This window comes from Canis lupus, chromosome 26 (assembly GCF_011100685.1).
Source record: "Canis lupus familiaris isolate Mischka breed German Shepherd chromosome 26, alternate assembly UU_Cfam_GSD_1.0, whole genome shotgun sequence".
Classification (NCBI taxonomy): domain Eukaryota; kingdom Metazoa; phylum Chordata; class Mammalia; order Carnivora; family Canidae; genus Canis; species Canis lupus.
The window spans coordinates 6,299,023-6,311,408 of NC_049247.1; the positions used below are offsets into that span (position 1 = coordinate 6,299,023).

At 51.0% G+C, this 12,386-nt stretch overlaps 1 protein-coding gene across 4 annotated transcripts in view; it reads left to right on the forward strand.

The window, feature by feature from the left end:
- The first annotated feature begins 3,189 nt into the window (after nucleotides 1–3,189).
- Nucleotides 3,190–12,386, forward strand: part of RILPL1 (Rab interacting lysosomal protein like 1) — a 45,532-nt gene continuing 36,335 nt past the window's right edge. For 2 of the 4 annotated variants that reach the window (XM_038574824.1, XM_038574822.1), the window contains exons 1-2: nucleotides 3,191–3,603; nucleotides 10,350–10,500. In XM_038574824.1, the coding sequence (XP_038430752.1) occupies nucleotides 3,295–3,603; nucleotides 10,350–10,500 (460 nt within the window). In that variant the 5' untranslated portion in view covers nucleotides 3,191–3,294. Of the gene's footprint in view, nucleotides 3,604–10,349; nucleotides 10,501–12,386 lie in introns of all 4 variants that reach the window. The other 2 variants (XM_038574825.1, XM_038574823.1) reach the window with 2 other exon arrangements.

Consider the following 12,386-nt stretch of genomic DNA (forward strand, 5'->3'; position numbering starts at 1 on the left):
CCTTCCCAGCTGTGGGGCCCTAAGCAAGTTACTTAACCTCCTGCAGTGGGTCGAATGGTGCCATCCTGCCCCTAAATATACTTCCATGTCCCAATTCCAGAGCTGGAGACCTTATTTGAAAAAAGAGTTTTTGCAGATGTTAAGTCAAGAATCTTCTGAGATTGTGCAAATGGGCTCTAAATCCAATGACAAGTGTTCTCATAAGAGATATAGAAGACAGACACACACACAAGAAGAAGAAGAGGAAGAAGAAGAAGAAGAAGAAGAAGAAGAAGAAGAAGAAGAAGAAGAAGAAGAAGAAGAAGACGACAGACACACACGGAGAAGGCCACCTGAAGACAGAGGCAGAACCTGGAGTGGTATGGCCACAAACTAAGGATCCCCAAGGCTGGAAGGGACAAGGCAAGATCCTCCCAAGAGTCAGAGTGAGCACAATGCTACCAACACCTTGATTATAGACTTCTGGACTCCAGAATGTCAAGAGAATACATTTCTATTGTTTTAAGTCACCAAGTTTGTGGCAATTTGCTACATTAGCTATGGAAAGCTAATGCCCCTCCCTATTTCTCACTGTCCTTGATTCAGGATGGGGATAATCACATGTCTACCTCATTGGGTTGCTGTGCACAGACCTGACCTCTGGTTTTAGCACTTACAAGTTGCCAAGCCTTGGGCAAGCTATTTGACCACTCTGTGACTCAGTTTGCTTATTTGTAAAATTGGGATAATACTTCTTAGGACGTTGTGACACAGCTGTTCTCAAATCTTCTGGTCTCAGAGACTCTTTTCCAAGGCCACTCTTAAAAACAGCTGAAGACTAAGGGCACCTGGGTGGCTCAGTGGTTGAGGTCAGGTCGACTAAGGTCATGATCCCAGGGTCCTGGGATCAGTCCCACTCTGGGCTCTCCACAGGGAGCCTGCTTCTCCCTCTGCCTCTGTCTCTCTGTCTCTCATGAATAAATAAATAAAATTTTAAAAAATAAAACTTGAAGACGCTAAGGAGATTTTGTTAGGTGGGTTATATCTATGGATATCTACTGTAACTAGAAATTTAAACTGTTTCTTAAAAATGTTGATTAATTCAGGGCAGCCCCGGTGGCTCAGCAGTTTAGCGCCGCCTTTGGTCCAGGGCGTGATCCTGGAAGCGGGAGATCTGGTCCCAGGTTGAGCTCCCTGCCTGGATCCTGTTTCTCCCTCTGCCTCTCTCTCTCTTTGCGTCTCTCATGAATAAATAAATAAAATCTTAAAAAAATATTGATTGATTCAAAAGCAGACACATTGCATTTTAACATACATATATTTTTTAAAGAATTTATTTTTTTGAGAGAGAGTGAGTGGGAGAGAGCTGAGCACAAGTGGGGGGAGGGGCAAAGGAAAGGGAGGAGCAGACTCCAGCCTAATGGAGGGAGCTCAATCCCAGAACCCCCGATCATCACCTGAGTCGAATGCAGACAACCCACTAAGCCAGGCAGGAGCCCTAACACACATATTTTTGTTAAAAATAAATAAATAACTATGCTCCCAAACCAACAAAAATACTGAGAACAGTGGTGTTGTTTTGTATTTTTGCAAATCTCCTTAATGTCTAGCTCATTATAAGAAAGCTGGATCCTCACATCGCTTCTGCATGTTCAATCTATTGTGATATGCTGTTCTGTGTTAAATACACCAAGAACATCTCGCCTCATACTGATATAAAGCTGGCAGGAGGGAAAACCTCACAGAGACCCTTTGGGTATTGGAGAACCCCAGTGATCACCAGGCCACACTCTGAGAGCGGATGGAGTACAGATTAAATGAGGCAGTATTTATTTGTAAAGCACCGATAATTAAATATAAAATAGATGTCCAATACATTTTCAACTTAAAATTTTTTTCATCGATTTGTACCAGGTTGGTTGGGCTTCACCGCTATGAGGGCGCTGAAGTTTTTTTATGCCTCCAGGGAGCTCCGGGTCTCCTGGGGGAGGCGTGTGTGTAACCGCACGGCGAGAACTCAGCGTAGGAGACGCACTTCTGTGGGAGGAGGCAACGGGCTGTGCAAAGGCAGAGAAGGGTCCCGAAGCCCCGCCTGGCGACTGGGGAGGCGGGGAGGCCTCGCTGGCTCAGGAGAGACTCTGCTGGGGGCGGGGTGTCTGTGGACCAGGGGACTTAGCCAGGTCACAGGGACGGGGGGCTTGGACGAGACAGACGACGGTGCCCAGATCCAAACCCCGGCCTCACCTCCTCGGGTTAGCGGCGTAGGTCACAGGAACTGCTGAGGGACGGGCTCGGCGGGCGGGGCAGCCCAGGCGGCCTCGGGGTCCAGGGGACCCCGCCACCCGTCCCTCTGCCCCCGCCGGCGCCGGCACCGGAGCGCAGGGCCCCGCCGCCAGCTCCGCCCGCGGCTGGGGGGCTGGAGGGCGGGGGTGGTGCTCGCTCCCTCCCCAAGACGGGCCCCATCCCGAGGCCACCTCGCGACCCCTCGGTTCGCCCCCGCCCCCCAGGCGCCGCCCGGCGTCGGGAGCCCGCGTCCCCCCGCCCCGCCCCGCCCCCGGGCTAGCCTCGACCCCTCCCCGGCGGCAGTGGGAGAGGAGGAGCCAGGACCCGGCCGGCTCCTGGACAGTGCGCGGCGCGCGGGGCCTCGCGGGGGCGCGGGGAGGACGGTGCCGCGGGGGCGCGGGGCTGCCAGGTCGGCGGGGGCGCGGCGCGGCGCGGGGCGGGGCGGGGCGGGGCGGGGCCCGCGGGGACCCGGGCGCCCTCGGGCGGCGGAGGCCGGGCGCGCCCCTCGCCAGGCCGGGATCGGGGCGGGGCGCGCGGCATCCCCGCGGGGGGAGCCGGGCAGCCGGCCTCGCCGCCGCCAAAGTTTCCCGGAGGAGCCGCGGCCGCCCTTCCTCCCCCGGCCCCGGGCGAGGGGCCGATCCCCGGGCGGAGCGGTTTCCGAGGGCGACGCGGCCGCCCTCCCGCTGGACTCTGCGCCTCCATTGCGCCCAACTCGGATTCCCAACTTGGGAGGCGCCGCGGGCCTGCGCACGCGCGCCCTGCCCGCCGCCGCCGCCGCCGCCTCCCGCGGGGGAGCAGGCTCCGGGCCGAGCCGAGCCGGCGCCCGCCCCCGCCCCCGCCCCCGCCCCCGCCGGCCCCGCCGCCCCCGCCCATGCGGACGCCCGCCCGCCGCCCGGTGCGCCCCCGCCCGAGGGACCCCTGAGCGCGCGGCGCCCGCGGCGGCGCAGCTGGGCCCGGCCCGGCGCGGCCCTCGACAGCCGCAAGTTTGGGAGTTGCACGAGTTTGCGGGGGGGAGAGGCCGGGCGGGGGGCCATGGAGGAGGACCGAGGGTCGGCGCTGGCGGCCGAGTCGGCGCTGGAGAAGAACGTGGCCGAGCTGACCGTCATGGACGTGTACGACATCGCGTCGCTCGTGGGCCACGAGTTCGAGCGGGTCATCGACCAGCACGGCTGCGAGGCCATCGCGCGCCTCATGCCCAAGGTCGTGCGTGTGCTGGAGATCCTGGAGGTGCTGGTCAGCCGCCACCACGTCGCGCCCGAGCTGGATGAGCTGCGCCTGGAGCTGGACCGTCTGCGCCTGGAGAGGATGGACCGCATCGAGAAGGAGCGCAAGCACCAGAAGGTGGGTAGCGAGCGAGCGGCCCCAGTGTGCGCATCCGGGGAATGGGGCCGCTGTGGGTGCACACCTGTGTGCTCGCGGGGACTCTCGAGAAGAGACCCCACTGGATGGAAGAGGGAGGAAGCGCGGCCCCTGGCCCTCTATTGTCCAGCCAGCGCCGCCTGGCATATACCACCTCAGAGATTAAAGGGCAGTTCTTCCGAGTCGGATCTGAGTTCCAGCCCTACTTTTATCATTGAATAGCTGTGTGGTCTTCGTTAAGGGACTCAACTTCTCTGTGCTTTACTTCTTTGCATGTCAAATAGTGATAGTGGTAAGACCCACCTTAGAAGAATTAAAGTGTGATATATCTAAACTGCTTAGACAATATTATTTTCCAGAAATGAAATAAGCTCTCTCTGCCCTTCAGTGTTACCCAAGAAGATGTGACATCAAGCCCCTTTCTTCTCACCCCAGAACCCCCCAGAGTAAAGGGGATGGGACTTCCAGCCACCCAGCTCACTGACCCCCAGTCTTCGGATTTCTGTTTGCAAAATGTTTTCCAGGGTTTCTTCTAGTTTATTGACCTGAGGTGTTTTCCCCTCCTTGGTGTTATCTTTAATCTTCACAGAACTCTGTGAGGCAGGAATTATCTTCCTGTAAAGATGAAGAAAATGGAGGGGGAAGGGTTGTCCCAAGTTAGTGCTGAGAGAATCCCAACCCCAGTGGAGGTAACTAGTGCTTTTTCCCTGATTTGGGGGAAGGACGTGCTTTGGGGCAGTTTTCAATCTAAGCCTCTGCCCTATGAACAGGAATCCCTTGGAGCACATGAATCAGGGCCTCCCTATTGGGCTGGGAGTCTAGACAAGGTGCCTGGGGAAAAGGAAGTGGGAGATGTGTGGTTTCCGGCCCCAACCTCAGCCCCGGGAAGATTCTGTGAGACCATTTGGACAGAGAATAGGAGGAAACGCCTTTCCTTGGAGGAATCAGGGTGCCTGCCTGGGCTCTGGCTTGCTGTGTGGCCTCAGGAAATACACTTGGCCTCTCTGAAGCTCCCTGGCAGGTTATAACCTATTGTGTTTCAAGGAAAATAGCCTCAGGGGCTGTGTCTGTGGTCTTAACCTGGGGGCAGAGCTGTGAAGAGTGTTGTGAGGTTCCAAGGTGTTTGTCCTCAGAGGTCCCTATGCCCTGAGGTCAGGAAGGAAACCCAAGCTCCCGAGTGTGAGGCAACATTTCCAGGATCCTACTGGGAGCTTGAAAATGCCCCAGCCCTGTAATTAATGTCAAGCTCCCAGGAGCAGGGACTTTGGAGATGGACAGCCTGGTTTCAAACCCTGCCACTGTGAGGGCTTGCTTCGGCAGCACATATACAAACCCTGCCATTGTGATCTTAGGCAAGTCACCTCTTTTCTCTGTGCCTCAGTTTCTTTAGCTGTAAAATGGGAATGATAATAGCACTCATCTCATCGGGTTGGGGTGAAAAGGGTTGGTTAACTTATATCAAGTGTTTGGGACAGAGCGTGGCCGGTTTTGAGGGCCTTAGGAGTGTTAACTGTTGTCTTTAGGCCTGGAGAGACTCTCAGTGAGGTGTTCATAGGCTGAAATTGGAGATCCTACCCCCATCTCCACATCCCTTCTCCTACCCCAGATTCTCCCCCCCACCCCCACCCCCCGTTCTCTCTTACAGAACAGGGGGAAGGGATCTTTGAAATCCTTTCACAAGGCTGCCTCTTACTAACTCGGGCCAAGGGCCTTAGCCCGGGTCACTTAGAAGTCCTGGCACCTGTGTCCCCACCCCCATCATTTGAGTCTGCAGCACCTGGGCTGGGAGACACCCTTGGGAGCCATCAGAGGCCACTAGGCCTGGAGTCAGATGGAATTCCCAGCCAGCTGCCCTTATCACTTCTGGAATGCTATCAGCCAGGAAGTAAACCCCAACGTGTTCAGAGCCAGGCCTTGTTTGTAAACACGGAGGAGGATTTCTCATAAATCAGAAGACAAAATCCTTTTCCCATCCAAGCCCCGGTCCCTTTTTCTTGGTATTCTTAGGATCGAGAGAGACTCCTCTGATTTTTTTTTTCTTGTAGTCTCAAAGGCTCGTCACGGTGTTATTTCCACAAAAGTCTTCTGAGCATGTCCTTGGTCTTATCAGCTTGTCTGTTCATTCCTCCCTCCTTCCCTCTCTCTCACTCTCTCTCAGCACATGTGGCTCCAGTAAAACATGCACCCTGTCTTCCATCAGCCCCTCCCCCAGGTACACCCCCAGACTCAGTTCTTCTCATCACACAGATTCAGGCCACAATCATAACATGTTCTATCTGGTTGCTCAGTCTGCAACCCTGTTGATGGGCCAGAGCATACAGAGTGCACTCCTAGGTGATGTGGGCAGTGTAGAGACAGGGAAAGCTGGATCTTCATCTTGCATAGTGGGTAGGTACCTGGAAAGACAGGAAAATTACAGATAGGCTTAGAAAGTGACAGCTATGCAGATACAGTTCTCTCTAATGTTAACAGTATATGTTCATTTACTTATTCAACAAATATATTTATTGAGCACCTATTATGTATCAGGCACTGTTCTGGGCACTGGAGAGATAGCAATGACCATAACAGACGAGGTCTTTGCCCTCATGGACCTGACTTTCTAGTGCAGTGCTGTCCCACAGAAATATGTGGCTTATCACATTAATAAAAAGACACAGATGAGGTTCATTTTAATATCATAACAAACCCAGTCTATGTAAAATATTATTTCCATATATAATCAACATACAAAATTATTTTTTATTGAGAGATGATTGCCATGTAACATTGTATTAATTTTAGGTGTACAGCATAATGATTTGATATTTGTATATATTGTGCAATGATCACCACAGTGAATTTAGTTACCATCCATCACCTCACACAACTACCTAAAAAATTATTAAAGAGATAGTTTGCATTTTTTTCTATGTTTTTAAAATCTGGTGCATATTTTTTTTTAAGATTGTATTTATTTATTAGAGAGAACAAGCATTAGCAGGGTGAGGGACAGAGGGAGAGGGAGAAACAGACTCCCCACTGAACAGAGAGCCTGACATAGAGCTTGATCCCAGGACCCTGGCATCATGACCTGAGTCAAAGGCAGCTGCCTAACTGACTGGGCCACCCAGGCACCCCAGTCTGGTACATGTTTAATCCTTACTGCAAGTGTCAGTTTAGACCAGCCACTTTTCAAGGCTCAGCAGCCATATGTGGCTTGTGACTACTCTGTTGGATGCTGTAATTCTAGTGTGAGGAGATAGATATTTTTTTAGAGTATTTAAATTTTCAGCTTATGATAAATGACATGAAGAAAATAAAACAGAGGGATATGAAGGAGACTGGCCAGGATGGGGGTCTAATAGATGGGGGTAGTCAAGGAAGGCTTCCCTGAGGAGGTGGTATCTGAGCTGAGATCTGAATCAAGTGTGGTACCCTCCACAGAGAGAGCTGGGAGAGGGGCATTCTAAGCAGATGGCAAGTGCAAAGGCCCTGAGGTAGGAATGTACTTGGTGTGTTCAAGGAACACAAGGGAGTACCTGAGTGGCTCAGTGGGTTAAGCATCTGCCTTTGGCCCAGGTCGTGATCCCGGAGTCCTGGGATCAAGTCCCACATTGGGCTCCCTGCTCAGCAGGGAATCTGCTTCTCCCTTTCCCTCTGATGCTCCCTGCTTGTGCTCCATGTGCAGTCTCTGTCTCTCTGTGTGTCAGATAAATAAAGTCTTAAAAAAAAAAAAAGGAAGACAAAGAAGGCCCATGTGGCTAAAATAGAGCATATAAGGAATAGAGGTAAGAGGTGAGATCAGGGAGATGCAGGGATCTGATTATACTGAGCATTGTAGGCCAGCATAAGGTTTGAAAATGGCAAAGGAGGTAATCAATCAGGGGTGACTTCCTGGAAGAGCTTTTTAGATGATGTGGAGGCTAGAATAAATTCGCTGTGGTCCACTCAGAGGCAAGAATCACACATAACCCCAACCCTTTTTAGGGCAGAGTAAAAAAGGAAACCCTGAGAGTTAAAGTCTATTGCTGCATAGCAAGTTACCATGGCTTACTGGCTCGAAGTAACATACATTTATTATGATAATGCAGAGTATGATATTTATGGATCACATCAATATGGATAAACTAGATAAAATTCTGCAGGTCAAAATTACACCTAAGTTTCACTGGGTTAAAATGTCAGGAAATTCATTCCTTCTGGCAGCTTTAGGGGAGAATCCACTTCCTTGCCTTTCCCATTTTCTGGAGACCACCTGCATTCCTTGGTTTGGGGTCCCTTCCTCCATCCTCATAGCCAGCAGACTACTTTTTTTTTTTTTTTGACAGAGGGAGAGAGAAAGAGCACAAACAAGGGGAGCAGCAGAGGGAGAGGGAGAAGCAGACTCCCAGCTGGCAGGGACCCCGATGCAGGGCTCAGTTCCAGGACCCCGGGATCATGACCTGAGCTGAAACCAGACGCTTAACCCATTGAGCCACCCAGGTGCCCCCAGACTACTATCTTCAAATCACTAGCTCTGGCCTCTGCTTCCGTCACCACATCATCTATGACTCTGACCCTCCAGCCTCCCTCTTCACTTACGAGTACCCTTATGATTACATTGGGCCCATCTGGGTAACCCAGGACACCTTCCCCATCTCAGGGTCCTTCACTGAATCACACCTGCCAAGGTCCTTTCCCATGTAAGGTCACATAGCCTCAGGTTCCAGGGAGCAGGATGTACAGTCAGTTACACTCAACCATTGCCCCCTGGGGACTTCTGTGCTCAGCCTCTGCCAGATGGGAGCAGAGATGAACAACATAGAATAGCCTGCCTCTGCTTCCAGCCCACCCCTGTGAGGGCCACACGCCTGCACCATCCTGCCACCAGCACTTCCACCCTCTGGTCAGATCCTTCACCTTGCCTGGTGACCTTGAACCAGCTGTGTGAATACTTAATTATTATCTCTCATTTCCCCACTACAGCAGGTTTCCTGACAAAGGAGATGGGGATTTAGGAATTTATTTAAAAGATGAACGGAGGCCGTGTTTATCCGGCCACCTGGGCCAGCTAGTGACAGGCTGTAGGAGGAGCAGAATGCAGCAAACACATCCTTAGTATTTTCTGGGTGTTGGGCACTATTCCAACATTGACATAATCCTCATGACAGCCTTCAGAGGTAGGTATCACACTATTTTCCACATTTCCAAAGCATCCAAAGACTGAATAACTTCTCCAGGATCAGTTAGTCAGTGGCAGAGACAGGATTCAAACTCGGTCAGTAGGCTCCAGTATCTATGCCTTAAAAACCAGCATTATGTCCTGATTGCAATAGCAGTTGTGCTATGTTTAATTTCTGGTTTTACAAAAGGCACCCTCCCTTTTTTTGGTATCTTTATTGAATATAAGTCATATACCATATCGTTCACTCATTTAGAGCATCTAATTCAGTGGCTTTTGATCTATTCACAGAGATGTATAACTTCTACCAGAATCGATTTTAGACATTTTCATTACTTGGGAGAGAAAACCCATAGCCATGAGCAGCCACTCCTCATTCCCCCACCAACCCTCCAACTCTAGACAAGCACCATACTTTTTATGGATGTACCTGTTGTGAATATTTCCTATCACTGGAGTCCTACACTGTGTGGCCTAGCTGCTTTCACTTAGCATTATGTTTTCAAGGTCCATCCATGTTGTTCATCAGTTGATGGATATCTAGGTGGTTTCTACTTGTTGGTGCCTGTGAACAATGCTGCTATGAACATTCCCATACAAGTTTTTGTGGGGACGTGTGTTTTCATTTCTCTTGGGCAGATCCCCGGATTGGAATTGCTGGTCACAACTGTTTTGCTCATTAAGGGGCCGCCAGACTGTTTCCCACAGTGGCTGTGCCATTTTAAGATATTCACCAGCAAGGCCTGAGGGTTCCAACTTTTTCATGTCCTTGTCAACACTTCTGTTTGTTTGATTACACCCATTCACAAAATAATTTTAATAGACTGATCTTAGTTATCCTCATATCAGCCCTGTGAGTTTTTATATTATGGCTCCCCCACTAAAGGAAACAGGCTCAGAGTTGTAAAGTGAATCTGTTGCCCAAGACCGCTTAAAGAGATGTCTTGTCAGACATACAGGGAACACTGGGGCTAGGTGGCCTCCTGGGGGTCTTTTTTTTTTTTTTTTTTAAGATTTTATTTATTTATTCATGAGAGACAGAAAGAGAGAGAGAGAGGCAGAGACACAGGCAGAAGGAGAAGCAGGCTCCACGCAGGGACCCCGACATGGGACCCGATCCCAGGTCTCCAGGATCAGGCCCTGGGCTGAAGGCAATGCTAAACCGCTGAGCCACCTGGGCTGCCCTCCCAGGGTCTTTGAAGCCTCTTTCTCCCTTGGAGACAAGTTGGTCCTGACTCAGGGTCTGTCCACAGATCAGGGCTCTGACCTCTCCAGAGAGTTTGGGAATGCTAGGGCCACCGTGGCCCAGGCGTGACCTTACAGTTGTGGCTCTTAAGGCAGTTCTAGTGTGGCTGAGTCCTAAAGCACAAATTCAGGCTATGCCCAGAGGAAGGACACCTCTTACTTATTTCAGAGTTGCCACATGGACTAGTGGTGGCCTTTTCTTGGTGTGCTGGCCCTCATGGGGAAGGGAACACCCCAAAGCCCTGACAGGTCCAAGCAGCTCCCGAAGGTCAGGGGGGTGAGGCTGCTGCCCTGGGCAGCTATGACTCCCCCACCACACACTGGCCCGTCGCCTTCACAGGAGCTGGAGCTGGTGGAGGATGTATGGCGGGGGGAGGCACAGGACCTCCTTTCCCAGATCGCCCAGCTACAGGAGGAGAACAAGCAGCTCATGACCAACCTCTCGCACAAGGATGCCAGTTTCTCTGAGGAGGAGTTCCAGAAGCATGAAGGTAAGAGGAGGGGTCAGCCTGGGAAGTTAGGAGAAGGCTGCTCCCACTGTGATCATAGGCAGGAGGAATTGAGGAATGCCCAGTGGACGAGACAAAGCCCTTGCCCTCATGAAGCGTGTATGTTCTAGTGTGGAGGAGCAGGATGATGGATATGTAAACAAACAGATGGCATGGTTCCAGCTTGTGACCAGTGCTCTGGAAGAACCCATACTGGGGGATATGATAGAGGTGATTTGGTAGGGGACTTCTGTAGACACAGTGATCAAGGAAGGCTTCTCTGATAAGGTGACATTTGAACCCTTGAAGTGATGGACTGAGCCATGCAAATATCTTGGGAGAGAAGCAAGTTCAAAGGCTCTGAGGCAGGAGTTTTATATGAAGCCAGGAAGGCCAATATAACTGAAGATGATCGAGGCCAAAGGTGGTTAAAAGATGAGGTCAGAGGGGTCAGCAGGAGTCAGATCATGTGCCCCTTGGAGACCAAGGTTTGGATTTTATTCTAAGTGTGCTGGAAAGATACTGGACTCCTGCCAGAGGCCCATGTTGCACAGTGAGCAACCCAGGATGGTAAACCAGATCAGAATGGCACTGGAACCCCTGAACTGTCATTCATCCTGCAGACAGTTATCTAGAACTTTTACTCCAGGCCCTCTGCTGGTTTCGGGGAAGCAAAGACTGGCATGGGATTTAGCCTGGGCCCCATGGGCTGCATCAGCTCTTTTCTCCCTCACAGCCTCCTTCCCAATCGGAGGCTGCCTGTTACCCCAGGAATCTCAGACCTCTGTCTCCTGTTTGAAGAAATTCCCTGGGTCCCCACAAAAGCCCTCTCCTCCTGCTGGATGGAGTGAGAGATGGGCTTGCATGGAAACTGAAGTTCAGAACCATAGTAACTCCTCTGTAAGACTAAAGTAGCATACTGATAAGGACTGTAAGGACTGAGAAAAGAGGATATTTTGATGTAGATGCTGGAATTCTGTTTTCCTTGGGTTTCCTTGGTTTACATGTGATCTGTGTAATGAAAGCAAAAGTCTTAGTGGTTGCAAGCATTGGCTCCAGAGCTAGGCCTCCTAAGGTAAGTAACCCACTACTTACCTCCTAAGTGACCTTGATCAAGTCACTTGACCTTGTGTGCCTAAGTTCCTCTCCAGATAAAAATGGGAAAAATAACCGTGTGTCACTCATAAGGTTGTTATGAGGATTCAATGAATTAATATCTACAGATCACTTAGAATAGTACCTGGTATATACATGCAGCAAGTGTTAACTGTTATTACTGAATTTTTGGTTATTCAGTCCAGCCTCCTTATTGAACAGATGAGAAAAAATGAGGCTAGGGGCAGTGCAGTGGGATGTCCAAGGTCACAGAGCAAGTTAGTGGTGAAGTCAGGACTGGAGCTCAGGTCTGCTGAAGTCAGCCCCCTGAAGGAAGGCCTGTATCTCTCTGAGACCCCTTGGTCTGGGGCTACCAAATGGGAATCCTGCCCAGCCCCACAAATGGGCCACTGTGTTATTCTGGTGCCTAAGAGCTAATGATTCCAGACAGAACACTGCTCATTCATTGGCCCTTTATAAACTCATTTTATCACTGAAGTGCCTGCTCTCTGCCTGGTGCTCTGGACTGCCAGGTCGGAGGCTAAGAGGCGCGTGCTAGGGCCTGCATCTCCCTTCCACAGTGGCAGAAGAGCTCCTTTCCACCTTCTCCTTAAAACACTCTGACACCAAGTGGATGGTTTCTTTTTCCCCCACACCAACCAATTTTCCAACTCTCCAGGCACAAATAATTTAATTTGGCATATAGCATCATCTACCTGGAGTTAGCATCAGACTCCACATGTTAAGGGATCGGTCCAACGAACTGCCCTGAATTTAGGTGTCAATTGGCAGGT